At 41.4% G+C, this 23,242-nt stretch overlaps 1 protein-coding gene across 2 annotated transcripts in view; it reads right to left on the reverse strand.

Moving 5' to 3' along the window:
- The window catches only part of SGK1 (serum/glucocorticoid regulated kinase 1), a 101,072-nt gene that overhangs the window by 7,659 nt on the left and 70,171 nt on the right, over positions 1-23,242 (reverse strand). The window contains exon 1 of one of the 2 annotated variants that reach the window (XM_070417730.1): positions 380-523. The exons of the other annotated variant lie outside the window; for it this stretch is intronic. Coding sequence (XP_070273831.1) covers positions 380-413 — 34 coding nt within the window. The 5' untranslated portion in view covers positions 414-523. Of the gene's footprint in view, positions 1-379; positions 524-23,242 lie in introns of those variants that run through there. 2 annotated transcript variants of the gene reach the window in all.

The raw sequence follows: 23,242 nt of genomic DNA on the forward strand, positions 1-23,242 counted from the left end.
AAGCCAGGTTTAGGAAACTCCAAATCACAGTCGCTGAGCCATTTCTGCTTCATCTTGCATGCCTTCTTCATCTAGTATGATTTGTTACTGCCAGTACCCCCCAGTACCACTTCAATTAGCCTAGCTCAACCCAGCCCTGATCCCACACCATTCCCTCCCCCCCGTGAGGTGCAAATTTTGCAAAGATTGCCTAGAAACAGCAGCCAGCACAAAGATTTTGTTTGCTTAAAAAAACACATTAAATTAAGGAACCTTCCTTCAGAGACCCTCCCCTAAGTACCACCTCCTGGGCCTCCCCCGTGCCAAGTAGCTCCAAATCCTCCGTAGCATCTTTGTTTTATCCACTCCGTCCAGATTACAGTAATAAAAGCAGACGAACCTTTCAAAGGGGATTTTACAGTCTCCTCTTTCATTCTTCAGGTCGCCTCGGATATGAAGCCTGGAGGTTACTTTCTGGGGGCTGGAGGTAGGTAGCGCTCAGTTAGGGCTGGAGCAGCCTCCTGCTATGTGCCCGATAAGGCTGGAGGCTGAGATGACAGGGGAGCACGAGGAGCCAGAGGCGCCCGTCCCTGCTGTGTTATCAACCCCACTTTATAGAAAGGCAATTTACATACAGGAAGGGAGCAAGCTGCAAAGTTCAACACAGGGCCATTTATCCCTTCCATTGCAACATCACTCAGAAAATTACAGGCTTCAGCGTCCTGGGTTTATTACACCCTCAGCAAGACACACACACACGCAAATGTAACTTGACTGATTATCATCACAAATCAGTCCAGAAAATCAAAACAGATGCATAGGGTTCATTTTCTCAAAGAAGCCCTGGCGCTCCAGCATGCATTCCAGGAAGAGCGTGGAATGTACGTTAGAGGACTCAAGTGGAATAGAGAAGAGGCACCACCGTATGATTTGTGGTTGGAACAGAACAGGGACGTCTGAAGCGTCTCCCCCTCCCCCGCTAATGTTCAGCAGCTGGAGACGAACGGTCTGCTCAACTTATCATTTAAGGGAGAGAATCAAGTTGTTGAGACTGGCCTTTCTTCCAACCGGATACCTGACGGGTGGAGCAGGCGCCCCCTGTTCTGTCCCGGCAACCCACTAAGACTTCCGAACAGGAAGGTGACACACGGGCGGCGGGCGCACGGAGCAGGGGGGCGGCAGGCCAGGGAACTGCGAGGCGCCTGTGAACTGCGCAGGCTTCAGGCTGCCCCGTGGCCGCTATTGAAGCGCTTGATCAGTTTCTTCCTTCCCGTCGCCAGCTTCTTTCTTTGGTCCAGAAAGTCCTCCCACCGGGAGGAATCCGGCCCCTTCCCCCTTACTCCCTGGTGGCGAGATGGCCAGGGTTGCGTCACAAAACTCTGCTGGCAAATGCAGCCTAGAGGGCGATCGTGTTCTCTGGGAGGACGGCTCCGAAACGCATGCTTTCCAAACCCACTTCTCTCCGAGGTTTCATCAGTCCCAGAAAAATGTCTACAACACCTAGTGCAGTCGTAGAAAATATGGAGGACTTGATATGAGATAGGCTAATGAATTACCTGCCCACTCCCCGCAGCCAGTCCTCTCACGTTTAAGGCCTCACACTGGGCAAACTGCAGTCAAAACTCAAATGGAAATGATTCACCAAGGCGTTTTCTCATGTATATGTACTTTAATAGTTCAGAAAATCGTTTTGGCGCTTCTACTTTATTTTTCTTGATGGACTATGACATAAAAACCGGAAACTTTTATTAAGACATGGCCCTTTCCGATGCTGGTACTTCATGAGTTCCTTCGTGGGCTTGCAGGCCATCTCCATGCGGACCTTCATCGCATGGAGGTGCACAGCCACACCCTCATTCAGCTGGAGAGGTGGTTCACAGCCACAGGCCAGAGCAGGCATGTTGCTCATGATGGGGAGCTTGGCGAGTGGGGGCTCCGACAAGGAGGCCCGAGGCCTTGAGATGCTGCAGCACCGTGGAAGCCAACCGCTGCCGGAGGATGACTGGCAGCCGTCCCCAGCATTCAGCTGCACCCCCCAGGCCGACTTTGCCAGTCAGGGTGGGAAGCTCCAGGTCCAAAAAAGCAGCAAAACCGAACCAGCGACCCCAAGGCTGACCTCAGGACCAGCTACATTGAATAATGACCCTGCCCCGGTGCCAGCCAATCAGTCAGTGGAGACCACAACCCTGAAAGGACATGCCTGGAAAACTGCTGAATATTCTATTGAGATCTTCTCCTGGGACCTCCCCCTAAGAATCTTCATCCTTAAAACACGTAGGGTGGAGGACCCAGTGTGCTCTGCCTCCTGCGAGCACGCCTGTGCCTTTCCCTTTTCCCTTCTCCCCTCTCGCTCCCAAGCTCCTAGGCCCTTCCTTTACTGCCATGACTTGTTTCCTAAACCCATTTCTTCTACTTTTCATACATCTGTGATTAGCTAAATAAATGTTCTCTTATAAATAAAAAGGATATGGGCCTTTCCATTTAATTTAAAGGCTTAGAACACAAATCACTGGTATTTCTTAATATATTAGAGGGAATTTTATAAAAGGTATTTTTATGAGGACTTAAGTATTGGACTGCTTAAGTGTGTCAGCTGCATGAGTCTTCTCCCTAGATACAGTATCTTCCGTTGGTAACAGGGCATATAATTGTTTTGTATGGCTCAAAGTGCCATACATTCTAGAACAATCCTGTGTAGTTTAGGTTCTTATGCTTATTGATTCATTCGTTGATGCTTATAGAATTCTTTCCCTGGAGCATCACCGAAGAAAGCACATAGAATGCCAGAAACATAATTATTACTCCAGAGAGCAATTAAATGGACTGGTTTTTGTTGAAGGTTGTCACTAAGTACATATTTTTTTTTATAGTAAACAGAAAATGATGACAAATGAATTTATTCAGGATAGCTAGTATAGATAAGTAACTGGCAAGGGTAATTAAATGTCTATTTATAGAACACAGGCTCTATAGTGATTACTACCTTCTGTAATCATAATTGTCAAAATTGACATGCATAGAGGAGATAAGAATATAGTTAACTAAGCAAAGAACACATTTTCTAGAATAATAGAGTTAAGAGTTATTTAAACCCACAAAACTACATGCTTTCTATTAGCCTGAATAGGCACCTCTACATAGGACTTGTTTTTTCCAAAACAGTGATTTTGAATAAACAAGACTATACACATAAGAACCTTGGAAATGGTTTTGTTAAATGATGTACATGTAGCTGTCTAACAGGGAAACCTTATGTTGTTTTCCCTAATATCATTTTTTAAACTATTAAGGATTATGCAATTATTGTTATTTTTTTCTGAGTTGGGCAAATGACAGGCTAAGTTGTTAACTAGCAAAACTTGCTTTTAGGACCAAATTTAACTTCTTTCTGTACCCCCTTTTTTTGTCCCTTTAGTTGACTCCGATGCTTCTCCCACAACCCACCCATAGCACTGGCACACTATATGGTCCCCCAAACTCTGAACTATTGCCTCTCACCCTCTTTCCCACTAATGCCAACTGCCTCAGAGCCCTGCTCTCTGCTAATTGCCAAGGGAGATGTTTACTAGATCCTTCTTTCTTCCTCCCTCCTTCTCTCCTTGTCTCCCTTCAGCTCATTCATGCAGGCATTTAACAAGCACTTATTAAGTACAAATATGAAGATCAAGGGACAAATATCAGTAACCCAGTTATCTGACTCTACAGAAGCTCTCATTCTAACGAGACATTATGAGTGTTAAACACAGACGTCTGAGCCGGCCAGAGAAGAACAGAGGAATTTTCTACTGGGTTGAAGCAGCAGGCATGGAATTGTTGAGGGAAGTCTCCACAAAAAAAAAAGGTATCTGGGCTGGTCCTGGAAAGCCCTGCTTGGTACAAAAGAGGAAAGTCGTTCTAAGCAGAAGCAATAGTCTGTGTACCAAACTCTAAGGTGCTGTGCAGCAGCTCGGGAATAATTTGGAAATATGGTCCTTACCCAGACCTTACACACAAGCAAAATGTATGTGGCCACTACTAGTGAAAGAGGAACATAGCACTTTCAAGTGAAATTAAAAAGCACTGCCGATTTTTAGCCTGCATAGACACCTGATACAGCTCTAGTCATGGTTGGAGTTTACTCATCCACTTATCGCCAGATACTTCTAGAACTATGCATCAGACACTGTGCTACATGCAGGAGACACAACGGTAAACATGAGCTCATGGGATAAAGGGCAGGTGGGGAATTTGCCTACAAGGTGAGATTGAGCCGTAGTGTCTAAAAACCAAGGAAAACTCCTCCACCAACACTTTTAAAGTGTTGTAGAGAGTTAATTCAAATCAAAATGTAATTGATAACTCAACTATTACTCCTTCTATTAAGGATATTTGCTTAAAAAAACATCCTCCTATCTCATTAAAAATGAGCAAATTTACATACACAGACATATAAGGGAGTGTTGAAATTTGGAACGGGGAAATTTATGTGGTTGGAAAATGAATGAAAGCTTAGACAAGCATAGTCAAGGCCTAGCACAGAGATTAGCAATCTTTTCGCAGTAATAACACCAATGGTCTGTACCCATGCCTCCTAGAAAGTCAGGCCACAGGACATTGGATGGGAGGATGGGGGCATGGTTTATAGTAAATGTTATATTTTAGTCAAGGCACAAATTAAAGAAGGGAGGCCAGTGGTTGCTCTTGACCTAGGAAGAATGGGAATCTAGCTAACAATAAATCAGTGGGCTGACGATTCGCCTTATCTCTATCTTCGGAATGTTGTAATGTCTGATGTGGCATAATCCAATGAACAATAAATAAAAATCATAACTGTCAACTAGAACACAATATGAAGGACAAAGAATCGCACATGTTTGACAGCTTTATATTTGGCTCTCGGGATTGACCTGGAAAATGACACCCAGGGAACTTTCCATATTATTATGAAAAATAATACAAGAGCAAGTGGAAAAATGGTTCAAGTCAAAATTCAATATTATCTCTGACTTTCTAAACACAAGAGGACTATGGCCTTACTAAAAGCTTTATATATTATCAACACAGCTTTAGTGTTAGGCATTTGTTGTTAGGCATTTGTTTATTGTTAGGCATTTGCATTTTAAAATACCTTTCCTTTCAATTAAAAAAAATTACTTTGTGTCTGGTGAAGGCCTGGGAGGGGTGAGTGTGGGGTGGAAGGTGTCAATGGGAAAAAAACCCACCACCACCAACAAAAGGGACATCTGTAATACTTTCAACAATAAAGATAACTTTTTAAAAAATTACTTTGTGTCTGGTGAAGGCCTGGGAGGGGTGAGTGTGGGGTGGAAGGTGTCAATGGGAAAAAAACCCACCACCACCAACAAAAGGGACATCTGTAATACTTTCAACAATAAAGATAACTTTTTAAAAAATTACTTTGTAATGATAAATCGTCAGATTATGGCAAAGAAAGGCAGAGAGCTTTGGGCTGAGGAGCCTCTCCCTTCACTGTCCAGGGCCAACCCGCAAGCCCACTTACTTCTGCTAGTCCTGCGGCCCAGCCTTGGTAGTCAGGCAGCACAGGGCTTGGCATTTCTTTGCTGAATCCTTGGGACACACATATTGAAGTTGCATCCTACACAAAGGCACTATAAAGGGCTCTCTTTCACCCCCACTTTATTCACAAAGTGCCAATAATAGAAAATCAGGAGCCTGGACTTCTGGCAGACATCTGTAACCAAACTAAAGTGAAACCTAAAAGCTTTAATCGGCTCAGTATAAATCTCCCCCCAAATCGCTCTCATTTCTGACCCTATAATCAATCTTGCAAGAAGCAAGAGAAGCTCAGGCGTCTCCTAAGGTCTGTTTCCTGTAAATCCTGCCTACAAATTACAGCGACAAAATAACATAAATGTAATAGTAGTCAGCAGTGGGGAAAGCAGTGAGGTGGCTGGCAGAAGGCTGATTGGCATCATTTTAATGTAAAGCAGTTTAGGGAGCTTCCTTTTGATTTTAACCCTGAACATAAAGCTACATAAATGTTTAAGTCACCTCCCACAGCAAGTTCAGGAGTGTCAGTAACAGGCTGAAGGTACACTTTGGTTGGCTACAACTGAGGCTCATTATCTGTGAGCCTAGACAAGATATTCTCTAAACCTCAATCTCTTAATCTTCTACTTAGTATAAATTGTGAAAAATAGTTGAAATAAAGAATTTGGGGGGGGGGGGGGGAGGGAGAATCTGGTAAGTAACCTGCTCAAACTGGAATCTCACAGGGAAGATATGCCTATGTTCCTTACCCTCACCCTACACCTACCACTACACCAGAACACATCAACAAGTCAAAATAACAATGGTATGTGCTATGTTTACAGCACATAACCATCCCGGACTCTGCTGGGCCAAGGATGGGCCACGGATAGTCCTGAATGATGGGAATTCCATTAAGGCCTGAAAAGATAACCCACTTTGTTTTTCAAACTTCCCACTCCTCCCTTGGTCTCCCCACAGACAATGCTCCAGAAAGGGCTAGAGCAAAGAACAAAATGCTATGATAACAGAACAAACACTTGTTTACCAGGTGTTTGAAGTAGAGGCTTAAGTGTTGGATGGAAAAGCAGAGAGGGAGCCAAAAGCTAACCCCAAAGGATTTTCAATTGCTCATGGTGGATGGGAAATAATAGGTGTAAATATGGACAGAGAGGGTAAATTTATTGAAAGGAGGTCAGAGAAGGCCAACTAACACAGAAGATGCCTTTTCTAGGTCACTCAACTTATCCTTCAGTTATGGAAAGAGGAACAAGTTCCCACTGGTCATCGCCTGTTACTTTTAATTATTCAGACTTCTATGGAGCACCTCCTTTGTGCCAGGCACTGTACTAAGCCTTGGACCGAACAAGAATGCCTCAGATAATCAGTGTTGCCACACTCGGGCATGGTCTATATTTATTTGGTTAAATTGAACAGTGCTTTCCCAAAAGGTAAGCTTTCAGATACAGTAGTTCTACTTTTCCTAAGGCTGTTGTGCCTTAATGCCATTAATATGCAAGCTTAGGCATGTTTAACCATTTAGAATATTCACTTTTTCAAGTGAGGAATGAGCTAGAAGTTCTCTTGCTGCTCTAATAGTGTGCAGTTCTGTGATATCTGGGAAAAGAGAAATCTAAACAGAACTTCTGGTAACTCAGAACCACTTCCCATGGCTTCCTGTAATAATGCTCCACACCCAGCTAATCCTCTGGATCCCACCCTGCCTCCCCTCACTGTAGCTTTCGGCAGAGATTTTGTGCTCTTTGTTATTTGACTCTCAGGTGCCTCTCTGGACCTTGAGTTCCTAAATACTGGACAGTACAATTCATGTTTCTCACCTACCTAACATCCTCCAACCACATCCCTCTCTACTTCCCCTCTTTTCCCTCTCCCCTTTGTCCTCCAGGCTGGTGCCATCCTGACTCTGTTCCTTTAGCAGCACAGCTTGTGTTTGCCTTGGGGATGTTGTCTGTGCTGTAACTCCACCTGGAATGCTTTCCTCTGATACTCACATGGCTGGATCCTACCTGCCATTCAGATCTCAGAGTAAACACCACTTACACAGTGGAACCTAATGTAGGCAGCTGGCTGTCCTTTGTCACTCACCCTATTTCAATTCTCTGCATATTAGTCCTATTATCTGACATGCTTCTTGGGATTACTGTTTGTCTCCCCAAACTAGAAAGTAGTCTCTAGGGATGGGATCTGTCTTATTGTCCATAGCATCCCTATGCCCAGAAGAGTGTCTGGCCCATAAGAAGTGCTTAATAAGTAAAATGGTTTTATGATCCCCCATATATATTTCTGGGCACATTACTGCTTCTCAATCAACTTTAGTTTTCCTTCCTTCACATAATCAAGGGTACATTTCCCTTGCAGTCATTTTGTAACTCACTATAAAAAGCAAATCAGCCTGGCCAGTGTTGCTCAGTGGTTGAGCATCAACCTATGAACCAGGAGGTCATAGTTTGATTCCCAGTCAGGGCACATGCCCAGGTTGTGGGCTCAACCCCCAGGGCGGGGTGTGCAGGAGGCAGCTGATCAATGCTTCTCTCTCATCATTGATGTTTCTATCTCTATCTCCCTCTCCCTTCCTCTCTGAAATCAATAATATATTATTTTTAAAAAGCAAAACGAAATCAAAGCAAACAAAAACCCTTGGCTTTTAGCTATTTTATTACCTACTAGAGACCTGGTGCATGAAATTCGTGCATGGGTAGGGTCCCAAGGCTTGGCCGGTGATCAGGGCTGATCTGTGGGGTGACCAGCAGGTTGATTGGGGCCTGCAGGCTGGGGGCAGCTCCTGCATTGAGCGTCTGCCCCCTGGCGGTCAGTGTGCATCATAGCGACCGGTCATTCCACGGGTCCTACTGCCGTTCCATTGATTTGCATATTAGGGTTTTATATAGATAGATTATGCTACTCAATTGCTTCAGAAATCTGAGGGACAAGATTTTATGATATACAATGAAGATTTAAAAATTACGGCTATTCTTTTAGTCCAAATGGATCATTAAACAATCATACTGAATAACCATTTTTCAAGAAAACTAAAGTAGATGCTGATATTTTTCACAGATACCACTGAATGGATACTTTGTCAGGTTCAGAGAATCAAACCATTGGAAGGGTGGCCATCAAGGCTTTCATCCATCCAGCTTTCTTAAAATGTCAGGTTAGCCTCTTGTTTCAAGGACCACAGATAATCTTCCAAGGAGTCAAAAAGACATATCCTCTTTTTCTCTCCTTTTTTACATTGCCCCCCAATTCTCTTTTGCCCCCAATTCTTTGCTGTCTATAAAGATACATTTTTAAAATGAGAAACCCATTGGATACCATGATTCCTTACTTCTGGTTTTAGCTGAAGGAACTCTGGCCTATTCTGTTTATGAACCTCCTCAGTTTTGCAGGTGTGGGATGATCATATTTATGAAACATTGGCAGTTGACCAAGGAGAACTGCCTATTTTAGAGTTTAAAGAAAGTGATAGCAAGCCATCTTACCAAGAGTGTTCTAACTCAGTCAGGGAGGTAGCCTTGTGCTCTGCCAGGTCCCCTCCCAGCTTTCTAGGATTATCCTGCATAGCTGAAGAAGCACATGTACCCTCGGTAGGTGATGATAGCAAAATGTCACACTGTATTTGCAGATATATCAGAATAAAGGGAGGGAAAACCCTCTTCATTAACGATACCATCTGAGTTTAATAGAGAAGAATGCTATCAGAACCTGTTTAACTTCTGTTCTTCAACCAACTTTCCCCACTTCTCACCCAGCCTGAGGACACGGCATTAATATGGCCACATCACAGTGTTTTATTTTAATCTTGAAATTGTAAAGTTCTTCCATAACTTTCACATCGTCAGAAAGCCTGAGTGAACATTTGATACAAAAGCCTCCCACTTTATTTATTTTGTAAATATCCTTCTCTACACAATGGTAAGACATTGATTAAAGGGCCCCTATTGTGCAGTGCATGGTGTGCAGTTTTAAACCCATAGCAGAATGACCATTAGGTTGAAAACCTATTAACCCTTATCCCAGAAGAGGATGCAAAGTCCTTGGGGGATGTTTACTCTTCTCCTTGATATCCTGTAACTGAAATACTATGCTGTAAAGTCCCTAATTCTTAAATACCATGATATAAACTTAATACATTTTATGTTACATGACAAGGGGATAAGAGAGGGAAGAAAATAAAGACATTTACTTCATACACACAAACATATTCATAACAAGTAAGGAAGAAAGATTCATGACAATTATAAACCTTGATTCTATAATTAGTCATGTGGTCATAGCTTTTATTTTTAACTGTCTCCTTCCACTGTCTATTTGTCCTCAGCAAGCACCTCAACTGGTCATGGTTCTTTACCTAATGGAGTGACCCAAGCTTTCATTCCAGACAGGGTCTGGGCCATTTAGAGTCCTGCCTGGATTGGGCTATTGTGGTTTTCCATTGACTTTATTCACAGATATGGTATTAAGAGACACCCTAAGAGGTCTCTTGTATTCCAAACATACTTTTCCTTACCTGCATTGTGGAGTGGCAATCCAAGTTCTGGGTAGCCAGGATCAATCATCCCAGCCAGCACACTCCCTCCCTTCTTTGTCTGTTGATTTAGGGTCACAGAGAGCCCAGAGCTGGAGTAATTTCTAGCTCAGTGGAATCATTGTTGTGTCTCCCAGTGGAAAAATCCCTCCCTTTCGAACTAAGACCTCTAGCCCAGCAGAGCATAAGATTGGAGAGACAGGAAGCAAAAATGTTGCTAATAGGTCACTAGGGCTAATAGTGAGTGGCGCCACTTCTATTTCTACACCTTGATTTTTGGACCTGTAAATCCCAGCTATGGGAGAAACAGCACCAAATATGGATGCTAATTCAGAACATAATAAACTTCCTGGAAAACCATTCCCCAGCCCTGCAAGGTATATTGTCACCTAGCTAGCACTGTAACTGAGTCTTTGAAAGGCCATTCCACCATTGTATCAAGCCAAGTTGCTTCAGAATAGTAGCATGGGGCCCATGGCCATACTTCATTCACTGTGAAGTGAGTTCCTTGGTCAGAGGCAATGCTGCATGGAATATCATGGTGGTGGATGAGGCAGTCTAGGAGTCCATGAACAGCTGTTATGGCAAAAGCATTGCACACAAAGAAGGCAAATCTGTATCCAGATTAAGTGTATATTCTAGTAAGAACAAAAAGCTGCCCCTTCCATGACAGGAGGGTTCAATGTAATTATCCTGTTGGCTTATCACTCTGGGAGCGGTGTGATATTAGGGGCTCAATGTTGGTCTCTGCTGCCGACAGATTGGGCACTAAGCAGTGGACTTCCACAGATCAGCCGTGGTTACTAGAAGTGCATGTCTCTGAGACTATGCATAACATCCATCATTGCCACCATAGCCGCTTCACTCGTTAGCCCATTTAGCGCTGATGGGGTGGGTCATCCTATCCACTTGATCACTAAAACCTTCCTCTGCTGAGGTCGCTCTTTGACAAGCATTCACATGGGACACATATCCTCACATTTCTTGCCCATTCAGAGAGGTTTATCCACATACCTCTTCCCCAGACTTCATGGTCCCCCAATTTCTAATCATGTTCTTTCCACTTCCAATTGCCTGACCATCCAGCCAAACCACTGGCCACAGCCCATGAACTGGTATATAATCACATGTCTGGCCACTTCTCCTTCCAAGCAAAATGAACAAGCAGGTGAACTGCTCTCAAGTTCATCCCACTGAGAGAATATGCCTTCCCACTATCCCTCAGCTATGTCCCAGGAAGGGGCTATAGAATTGCAGCTGTAATTCTATGTGACATGCTGTTGTCACCCACAGCACAGGGCGTGACACACAAACTTCAGCTCACACAGAGGTATGAAAATGCAATAACCCACTGGCAGATACTAAACACTTGGAGTTTTATTTCCTGAGTATTCTACATCTTCATTTACTTCTTTCTTAGTGATTAGTAGATTTGGGTACATTTTACTATTTTTAAAACATTCCTGGCTAGCTATGATATTTAGGTTTTGTTGCTTTTCTTTGCCTTCCCACTCTCTTTTTAGCTAATAATTTGCAACATTGTTTGCAACCCTAGGGAAACTGGGCACTGCATCAGTTTATCAAGCAAAAATTTAAAGAAAGATTACTGTGATGCCTTAACTACACTACCTGACCATCCATTTAATATATGTGAAAATGTTGAGTAAAAATGGATAGAAGGCATTGTCTTAGCACTAGACAACTTCTGTGGGAAATTCTCTTTAGAATTATCAGTTTCTGTAAGGTTGACAGGGACCCTGTAGGGCTCCCCAGGACTGCTACATCTTTTTTTCTTAAAACAGTTACAGAGAATTAGAATTAATATCACACACATTTTATTATGCATATATGCACATTATATACAGCATGAGTTGTATATTACACATTAAAATATTAATGTTTTTAAAATATTAGAAAGCACATTTACTTAAAGGTGCCATAACTAGACCACTTCTAGGAGTACAGTGTCTAGCACAGGTAGCCTTGTCGGAACATGGTGCTGCTGGATCTAATATCTCATCTTCCCCATATGAACCAATTATTTTTCCTTACAGAGTAATCCTTTCTGATTTTCACAGGTGGCTTTTTGATAATTTGTCTCACAGAGAGACTGGGTAAGGTATGTGGCTGGATAATTGTGGACTCACTGCCATTTCTAAAAATAACCCAACCACCACGCACCTTAGCTCTATTGTATTCATATACTCATGTGTATGAAGACAGTTCAGTTCATAGTCAGCACAGCAAATGCCCGTTTCCTCTGTTTTAAGGTTTGAAACTATTGTATATACATGAAAGTTGGGGGTTTTTATTCGAATAGCACCGCCAGCCTCACTTCATACTTTTCATAGAATTGTCAATTCTATAAAAGATTCTATTAGTGTTAAAAATGAGGCAGTGTAGGAAAAAGCTAGGAAAGTCCCTTGGCAAGAGGAATAGAGAAACTGAGGCAGATAGCTGAACGAATTGGCTGAGGAATGTATAGCTAAATATAGAAGGTCACCAGGGCAGAAAGCACCAGGTGCCTAGCAATGAGCAAAACGGGCGCTGGACTTCACCCCCAGAGTGGCCTTGCTTTTCCTGGCATATCGCTGATCATGTGGTTAAACCCCTGACATTCCATATCGCTGATCATACAGTTCAGACCTCCTGACATTTCCTCCCTCGATTCAACATGGAGGCCTCAGTTGTATTTCAGCTCCAGGCCCAGAGAAGCAGCAAAACCAGGGCAAGCTACAATGACTAATGACCCCCTGCCCTGGCGCTGACCAGTCAGTGGAGACCAGGACCCAGAAAGCACACACCTGGAAAAGCTGATGAATATTCTATTAGGATCCTCCCCTATTTCCTCCCCTAAGATCCCAGCCTTTAAAACCTGAAGGACCCAGTGTGTGTGCTTCTTCCCAGGAGCACACCTGCGCCTTTCCCTTCTCCCTCTTCTTCCCCACAGGTGAGCATCTTCTTGGTTCTAAGGGGCCCCATGAGACTTGCAACCAGGGGAGCACTGAGCAACAACAGCAGCTGTCCCAAGCTAACCCCCTGAACTCTATTTTCTCTGACTTCTCAGTGAGCCAAGCAGCCCAGCCTAGGCTCTCTCCTGCTGCTTCTTCTGTCTTACGTCTTCCTCATTTCACCGTCCCCAGCTTTAATAAATGTACTCTAAAAATCACCTGGACTCATGTTATAAGCTCTTTCCTGCATGGAGTCAATAACACACACGATACCACCACCCAAAGGCAGACCTGCTCTGGGCAGGTTCCTGTCTGGTAACAAAGGGACCTTAGGAACTATGAATATCCCTGATAACCATTTGAGCTCTCTTGATTTTTTTCTTTAAAATAGCCTGCACTTCCAAGGCTATCTCTATCATTGTCAACTAGTATCAGTTGTTAGGGGCAGAAATAGAAAATTGGGGACTAACTATGAGTTATTTCTAAATAAGAAATATTAATCATGCTCTGTTAACTGTGAGTGTTTTGTTCTGATTAAAGAAAGCACATTCTAACCTGGCTGGGAGTTGTATGCCCTTGGGACCTGGGAGTCAACCTTAGAATGCAGTCTATCCCTAGTCAAGAACTACCTAATATCATGGAAAGATTAACAACCTTGTTGCCCAAACAATGGAGTCCTGCCCCAGCTCCTCCCGAGCCCATGATGCCTACTTCCCCATGCCTGTGATTCCTGCTCCCCCATGTAATCTTTGTCCTTTCCAATATAAGCAGCTGGCTTATGGGGGGCTAGAGATCTTTGTGGATGACCTGCTGCTCTCCCATACTGCCAGCAGCATTGGAATAAATGCTCATATATGATTCAACCCTGTCTCCACTTAATTGGCTCAATTCCCATTGATTATCTGGTTTCAATACTGATAAGCAGAAATGAACATGCTCCTCTCTGTAACTGCCACAATTTAGTGCATCTAATCTAATATTAGACAAACATGGTAATTGACCGTACCTTCCCTACGCCTCCCATTGGCTAATCAGCGTGATATGCAAATTAACCGCCAACAAAGATGGTGGTTAATTTGCATACATAGGCTCCAAGCGGTGGAGCGAAGCCTGACATTTCCTGGGCTGGCGGAGCAGCGAGGCCTCATGGCTCCGGGTCTGGAGGAGCAGCGAAGCCTGACGTTTCCTGAGCCGGCTCCGGCCAGAGCGAAGGCCTAGGCCCCGGGTGCCAGAGGCAAACCAGTGCCAGCAGCCAGGGGAAAGGAAGGCCTATTGCTTGAATCTCTTTGTGCAATAGGCCTCTAGTCTATTATAATAGCTAACACTCAATTATTATATTAAGTGGCAGACACTATGCTTTAGTGCTTTTTATGCAATGTCTCATTTAATCCTCATAATGACCTTATAAAAACTGCTACTGTCCCTGTTATAGAATAGTAAGAAGCTAAGAAAATTCCAGGACAAGCAGAATAGGAAAACTAAGTTAAACAGCAATTTGCAGCCATCTAGTAAGTCCTATCTTCCCTAAATCAAGGGCACTCAAGAGTAAATGGTTTGTACCTCTTCTCCCCAACCAGAGGGTAAATAGCTTAAATCACTCTACTCTGGGAGACAGATAACAGAAATCCAATTAAATGCCATTTTCAACCACACCCAAGAACAGACAAATTTAAAAGAATATATCTCATTTTGGCTCATCAGCATAAAGCTGATGAATATTCTATTGTTCTGTCCGTAAGACTTCCCCTAAATGCCCAGCCTTTAAAATCCCTGAAAGTGCAAGTCCCAGCATGCCCATAATGCCCATACCATTCCCTTCTCCCATCTCCCACCCACATGATGCTTGCAACCAGGGAAGCAATGGGCGGTGGCAGCTGGTCCTGTCCCAGGCTAACCCGCAACCTGTCTTACAAGGCCCCTATTCTCTGACTTCCCAGTGAGCGAAGGCAGCTCAGCCTAGGCTTTTCTGCCGCTTCTATGCCCTTCATTGTTTTACTCTCCTAAGTACAGTTTCGCTGCAGTCAATAGATTCTCTCTTGCTTTTCCACACTTTGTCTCCTAATTAAAATCTTCCCCTCAAGAAAACAAGACCTGAGGTCTCGTCATCTCCCTGATAACAGTCCCCTTATACATTCTTATGAGGCTTAAAGAGGTAAACAGTTTTGAGACACAACATAACTAGTAATGGCAAAACCAGAATGCAAATCTAGGTTTTTCTGGCACCAAAAATTCTGCTTTGAACCAGAATTTCTGATTCAAATGACAATCTCTTATGAATCTGTAGGTAGCTGTCATTATGTTAACTCATTCTTACACTGTTTTATTCATAGTTAGTCTACCTGTGTCTGGCTAGTGTAGCTCCCTGAGTTTTCAAAGGCGAAAACTATCTCCTCTATAGAACCTAGCAGAGCACTGAACAGAAAGGGCCATGCTATTTCTCACTCCTGTAAAACAAACCCTGCATTTGCCTTAATGTTCCTCTTTTCCCAGCTCACCAGTTTAAATCTCACCCTTTGTTTACTACTCTTTCCCCAAACAATGGTGCCCACATTAAAGCTACTTTCATTGCAAAGCTTCCCTGTACCTTTTTGAAGCTGTAGAAAGAGAACTGGAGGAGTTTCCAGGAAATCTGACTTCAGTTCTCTCTTAGATTTTGTAACTCAGTATGTAGCTTTGGCCAGATCACATAACATCTTCAAGTATCCTGAGGCTTAACAACCATTTGCTAATCCAAAACCCACAGGGCATTTGGAAAGATCAGATGAGATTAGATATGGAAGAATAATTTGAAAACTGTCTGTTATGTAATTAAATACCTATAAGAGCAGTGCAGCTAAACTATTAATATAAATTTTTTTCTCTAAGAGTGAAAATTTTAATCAGTGGGAAAGAGTTGATTGCCTCGTATTTCTGAGAAGAGAGGGTATCGGATTCCCAGAGCGACATTGCTCATTGAAGTCTATTTCAAGGGCTCTAGGCCACCCTGAACCATTTGTCCCCCAAATCTTTCTAATTTTCTTTTTAAAGTCAATGTCTACTTCATAGTATAAAGGAGTTTCAGAATAAGAACCTTAGGGTTGATTGGCTTCAACATTTTTTTTATAAATGAGTTTTACCAGGGGCTCCCTGCCCTAAATTCTAATTCTGTTCCCATCTTGGAGCCTCCCAGGTTCACACTGACCTATTTCCCTGTGCTTCTCCTGCCCCCATCCATCCCACACCTCCATGCTCAATCCCTCACTCTCCATCCTCTGTGGGCCACCTCATTTCCGGGATAGCCTGTTTTCATTACTTGTCGTTGGCCTATTCTCCTTGTTACGGATAATTTTAAAGATGTAAAACAATTTTTCTTCAGAGTTTGAAAACTGTTTATGTACGACTAAGTAAAATGGTTCAGTTATTAAGGGCAAACATCCACATGTTAATTATTTTTTGGATTTATTTATTTTTCCTATGATAGGCATATTAACTGAAATATTGTCTTATGTACTATGTAGCATGTATCATGGGACACTCTTTTTAGGCAAAAAGAAAGCTGTTAAAGGCTGAATATCCTTCAGCATGTTTAAAATAAAACACATTAGGGCATTTTAACATTAACTGCAACTAAAATTCTCCAGATTTAAAAAATCTGCTGTTAATAGTCTGATGCAAACTAATAGAAGGAGAAAATGTTTATTAAAATATGGGAAAAATAACTTTGCTAAAGGTATGAAGTTGCATTTAATCTACTTTCCTTGTATTTTTTATTTTTATTTATTTTTTAAAATTTTTATTGATTTCAGAGAGGAAGATAGAGACATCAATAATGAGAAATAATCACTGATGGCTGTCTCCTGCATGCCTCATACTGGGGGGTCAAGCCTGCAACCTGGGCATGTGCCTGGGAATCAAACCGTGACATCCTGGTTCATAGGTCGATGCTCAACCACTGAGACATGCTGGCCGGGCTCCTTGCATTTTTTAAGTGAGAAATTTCCTAGTGTTACCGGAAAGGGGTCCTGGCCCTGAACAGGTCCGCCTAGGGAACAAGCCTATAGTGTGGGGTTCTTGACTTCACGTAGAAAAAATGTCACAACACAAGCCCAGGTGAATTTTAGAGACTTATTAGTTATTAAAACTGGGGACAGTGAAACAAGGAAGGGCTGGGGAAATGAGCCCAGGCTGGTCTGCTTTGGCTCACTAAGAAGTTAGAGAAAAGGGGCCTTGGGGACAGGTTCGGAGGGTTTGTTTGGGATGAACTACCATAGACCATTGCTGTCCTGGTTGCAAGCCTTGTGGGGTCCCTTAGGTTTAGGAGATGCATGCCTGTGGGGGAAGAAGGTGGGGAGAGGGGACAGCATGCTCCTGGGAGGGAGAGTGAGGACTGGGATCCTTGTTCTGAGAGGGGTTTTAAAGGCTGGGAGTTTAGGGGTAGTCTAAGGCGGGGAGGGGATCTCAGTAGAATATTCATCAGCTCTATGCTGATGCACCAACATAAGGTTTATTCTCTTAACTTCATCTATCCTTGGGTGTGGTTGGAAAATGGCACTAATTGGACGTCTGCTGTCTATCTTCCTAAGTAGGACAATTTAAGCTACTTACCCTTGGTTAGAGAGAAGTACAAACCATTCACTCTTCAGTGTCCCTGGTTTATGAAAGATAGGATTTACTGGATGGTTGCAAACTGCTGTTTAAATGTCTCAGTTTCCCCATTTCGCTTGTCCTGGCTTACTGGCCTGTCTCACTGGTACCACTGTAACCATAATAACATGTACTCTGGAAATCAAAGACCTCAGACATGAAATGAATGATTTGGATAAAAGGGGAAGAAGGAAATACTGTGTGAAAATATTTTAAAAGAGCCCTGGGGAATCAGAAAGCTCAGCCATTGTGAAACACTGTTAGTTTAGCCTTAAGTAAAACAGCAGAAATAACAGTAATTTTGGTCATAACAAAGAGGAAGAGAAAACTGAGAGTTCAACAAAGGCAGAAACAGCTTTTGCTCCAACTGTAAAGCTTCGGAAAACTACACTTTAAAGGTACACAGCCCAAGGGAATAGAGCAGGGGGCTTCTCTGCTGAGCTAACCTGAGTAAGTGGTCACACATTCACACCCTCGGCAGTAGGACAATCACGAGTATCAGATTTGGCGAACTTTGCTGTCAGACACACTTAAATGCTATATGAGCATGACTCAGTATCTTTAAACAGGGGGGGTTTGAAATGACATTTTGCTATTCACTGGAATAAACACCAGTCCATGAACTTGGAACTCTCTAAATCATTGTAATGGTTAAAGTCATGCAAAACTCAACAGATCTTAGCTTATGAAAACAATATTTTATCTAAAGGACTAAGTGATATCTAAGGTTCTCTCTAGTTTGAGGATATTATGTCCAGCCATATGTCTATTTTCAGGAAGCTTATCAGTCTGGGGCCTGAGACAACAGAAGACAGTGAATGATGAGCTCTGTGGTTCAGGAAGAAAAAAACAAGGTGTAGATCTAGCAAAGTACAAAATAGTAACAGTAATGGCAAAATAAAACATATCATTCTTTCAACCCATAGTTTGTAGTCCCTATAATAGAGCAGGTTTGTATAAATGACATAATTCTTTCTCCAAGTAAGAAGCGCTAACATGAATTGGCCAGTAACTATATGCTACATACAGTTCTAAGCATTATCTTCTTTAACCCTCACAAACCTCTACGATCTATTACTAATAGTCTACTATTGCAGGTGAAAGAAATGGAAGCACAGAAGGGTGAAATCATGTGTCCAAAGACACAGGTAGAAAGCATTGAAGTTGATAGCCAACTCAGGTGGCCTTACTCGAGAGTTCAAGGCACTAATCATAGCAGATGGCAAACTGTTGAGCAGGTCCTGCTGCTCCACCCACGGCCCACTGGGAAGCTTGGCCAAGTGGCCGGCGGTCAGCTCTGAGGGGCGCTCAGTTGGCTGAAGGAGATGCGGTTCAGGACACTGAGGACGACTGTGGCTACCTGAACTATGACAGAGGGAAGGAATACCAAGTTCAATTTTGAAAAGTGAGTTGGGGAAGTAAGGAAAGTCAAAAGCAGCATGAGTGCGGAGTTCCTCTGATTGTGCCCTGTCCTTTCTAAAGGCCGTGCCCCTTTCTGCTCCCACTCATAGCATTATGCGATCTTCGGAATTCTTCACTGTGGGTAAGGTGACTTTTATTACTGAGATAGCCATCTTTTTTAGTAGTTAGGACCTCAGTAAATGAGGTCAGTCTGCTTAAAAGATTTTCATATATCCATAGATTTTTAACTCAAAGATTGATCTCTAACAGCAAGTGGTAGAATCTACACAGGCCACCATATATCAGATGGAAAGTTTCAATGTAAACAGATCATGTTTACCATTTGTCATATTTTTCTTTTTGGTTAGATAATGCCATACTTTGAGGGATGAAGCAACTGTTCATTAGGTGTAAATATGAGAGTGTTTTTGCTTTATTGAAAAAAAAATTGGAAATTATGTTTCTTCACTTAAAAAAATCTGTATAATGAAGTCCTTCCTTTTCTTATATTAATTCAATGTTCTAATTTAATATTCTCAGAAATAATCAAATATTTCTGTGGCCCATCTGTTTCCAAACCAAATCATTTTATTTCTCCATTTGGTACATAAACTATTACTGCTCCTGAATAAATATGAATATACCACTTTGTAATGATTTCTGCATCTCCAGAAATTTGGGCTGAATTTTAAAATATGGTGAATCACTAGAAAATATCAAGAAACAATGCATAATCTTGAAAATATAAGCAAAAACTAAATTTTATCTCTGGGAAAAATTTTGCACAAGAATGATTCATTCTGTTTTCTCGAAAGAAATGTAGACATTTTTAACACCGCAGTGCTACAGCTGCATGTTCTTATTAAAAGGAGGCTTCAAGTAAAAGCCCAGGGAGGACATCAGGGACTTATGTTTTCACCTGGCAAAATGAGTGCCTGGGTAAAATCATGGCCCTTGCAAAAGAAGCCTTATTGCTTAACCGTTTCATTACCTGACTTCCTCTAAGCAAAGAATATGATCTGTGTTGCCAGTAATAGTACTGGGAAAAACACACATTCTGAAAGTATGGGGAAACCCATCCTACCTTGAAATTCTAATTTAAGAGGATGTTACAGGCCACTGTAAGAACAGCATAGGAAAAACAAAGGTGTGCAAACTCAAATTTTAAAGCCTAAAAACAAAGATAATAGAAAAGAGCCTAAACTTGTGCAGCCTGTTTGCGTATTCTCAGAACAAATGCTGGGAATGCCTGAGAGACTCAAGTCCAATGAAAAAAAGTATGGGAGGTAGGATTATGGGTGATTAATTTTCTTTCTTTTTCTACTTTCCATTTATTTCCTATGATAAACATACGCTACTTTTATATTTTGTTTTAAACAACTTTTTAAATATTACTTTTGTTTCTCCAACTATCAATATCTGCATATGGCAACTGAGCATGCCAGGCCTGTTCTCTGGTAGTTGATGCAAAAAGAGAGTGAGTATGAAAATCTAGGCAATCCCACCAGATTTCAGGGTGAGCTAAAACTTGAATAATTCCTTACATTGAAACAAAAATAATTTTTTAATTTAAATTTTATTTTTATCAAGCAAAGTGGACAAGTTACCTCTAATATTTAACTCTCCTTAAGCTATGTATCAAGAGACCATAACATTAGGTTAAATAAGTAAAATACTTTCTGATGATGTTGGCTTTGACTGGAAATATTCCATTCACTGAAATATATTTTCCATGGAAAATTATGGAATCATTTTATCACAATTATTTCAGGAATTGAAAAGGCTACCATAATAAAATTCATATTGTGACTAGAGTATTGCCTTTGTAACGAATGCATTTACAGGCTCATAAATTTGCATGTTGCAGAAGGATGGCTGTGGAGTTGCTTTAGCTTGTATTTGCATTGAACAGAATGGAAGGCATTTAGGAAAGGTTTTAGTTAGAGTGCTGATATGCTGAAGAAGAAAGGGCACACTGCTGTGTAGAAATCACAGCAGAAACAATTGCATCCCTCATTCAAATTCTTAAGAAAACTACTAATAGACTAGAAGAATGTTTTAACTTCTTAAACCTGAAGGGTATATATCTTAAAATCATAGATCATAGTCTAAACACATTACAGTCAAACTGATAAAAACCACAAGATTAAAAAAAAATTAAAACATCCAGTGAATGACAACACATTACATTCAGGGTAACAATAATTTAAACAATCACTGACTTCTTAGAAACTATAGGGATTAGAAGACCATGAAAGAAAAAAAGAATATTCAGAATTCCAGATCTAGAAAACATATCTTTCAAGAATGAAAGATATTTTTTATTTACAACTGCATATCATTAAGAGAAAAGAGAACTAAGAGAGAAACATTGCCAGAGAATCATTGCATTATAAGAAATGCTAAATGAAGCTTTTCCACACTAAAAGAAAATTATCCCTTTGGGAAACTTGGATTGTCAAGAAAAAATGAAAAACATCATAAGTGGTAAACTTCAGAGTAAATATAAATTATGTTTTCCCTCTTGCTTTTCTTGAAATACATTGTACTATAGGCTTTATTTAATATGTAGAAGTAACATTTTTGAAAACAGTAATGTAAAGGATGGGAGGGGGCATGAGGAAATGGACCTATGCTTATTCTTTTTTTTTAAATGTATTTTTATTAATTTTTTACAGAGAGGAAGGGAGAGGGATAGAGAGTTAGAAACATGGATGAGAGAGAAACATTGGTCAGCTGCCTCCTGCACACTCCCTACTGGGGATGTGCCCGCAACCAAGGTACATGCCCTTGACTGGAATCGAACCCGGGACCCTTCAGTCTGCAGGCTGACGCTCTATTCACTGAGCCAAACCGGTCAGGGCTGATTCTTGTTTCTATAGTAGTCTTTGAAAACTTACAAGTTATTCATTGTAATCCCTAGAGTCACCACTAAGTCAATAGATAAATTAATATTGATTTCTTAAAATTTTTCAAATAATCTCAGAGAAGTCAGGAAAGGAAGAACCAGCAAATAAAGAAGAGAAGGGATATGAAGAAAATAAATAACATGATGGCATAGTTTTTACCTAATGAGGTCAACTATCACATTAAGTGTAAGTGGTCTAAACATTCCAAGTAAAAAAACCAGAGATTGTCAGAATTTAAAGGAAAACCTAAGTGTATGAGGTCTGTAAGAGAAGCACTTTAACTACAAGACACAGGTAGGTTGAAATAAATGGATAGAAAAGATATATCATGTGAAGAATAGGCATAAGAAGACTGGCTTGTCTATATTAATATCAGAAAAAGTAGAGTTCAAACAAAGACTTGTACTAAGATAAAGAGGGACAAATCATGGCAATTGTAAAAGTATATATGTGCTTAATATCAGAACTTCAAAATATATGAAGCAAAAATTGACTTAATTAAAAGAAACAAAAGATAATTCTACCACCAAAAGTAGAGATTTTAATGCTCCTGTCTCAGTAATTAATTGAACCACACTAGCTCCTACCCTCACCAAAAGAGTCACTAGGCATATAGACACTAGTCTAGGAGGCTCTTCATTAGATGAGCTGCTGTAGGAGGGACACTATATCTTTATAACCCCATTGATGACACAAAAATAATTTTTAAAAAAATTTTTAGATGAGTATTCCTGTTTCCATTTCTTTACATGTTCTGCACTAGTGTTTCTTGTAACCATTTCTCCAGCTCTGAGAAGTGGCCGAGTATCATTTTCCTGGACCTGTCCTGTACAGATCCCCCTCCCATTCCTTTTTAGTTATGGAACTTTGAGAACCATTTATTTTTTAATTGTAACATTTTATTCTCCACAGCTTCTTCACAATACATGTGCTGTGGCTCTTAATAGCAGTCTTAGCCAGTGGATGGCTTGCTTATTTTGTGGTTGTTTTACTAATGGACCAAAATGATGGCATTGAATAGGCCAATTCACTTTCATGTTTATTCATCTTTCTTCAAAGGACATAAAACAAGACAGAACAATTCTGTTGACAGACGAAATTGATAATAACTTTAGACCATAAGCCTGGTCTTTGAAAAGAAGGCATCAGGGAGTTTTTTACTCCTCTCCTGAACCCCTCTCGCTTCTGCTAATAAGCATGGTCTCTGACTCTCTTTTATGAAGAAAAGATTAAAGCACAGATTTAGCCCACGCTGCTTCTCACAAGAGAGCTCCTTCTTCCTAGGAAGTGAAATAAAGAACTGGGCATGCAGGCTCTTAGTCTTACTCCTCAGCCTCACA

The sequence above is a fragment of the Myotis yumanensis genome, unplaced genomic scaffold (assembly GCF_028538775.1).
Source record: "Myotis yumanensis isolate MYYU_CA2020_CCGP unplaced genomic scaffold, mMyoYum1.0.hap1 SCAF_6, whole genome shotgun sequence".
NCBI lineage: Eukaryota > Metazoa > Chordata > Mammalia > Chiroptera > Vespertilionidae > Myotis > Myotis yumanensis.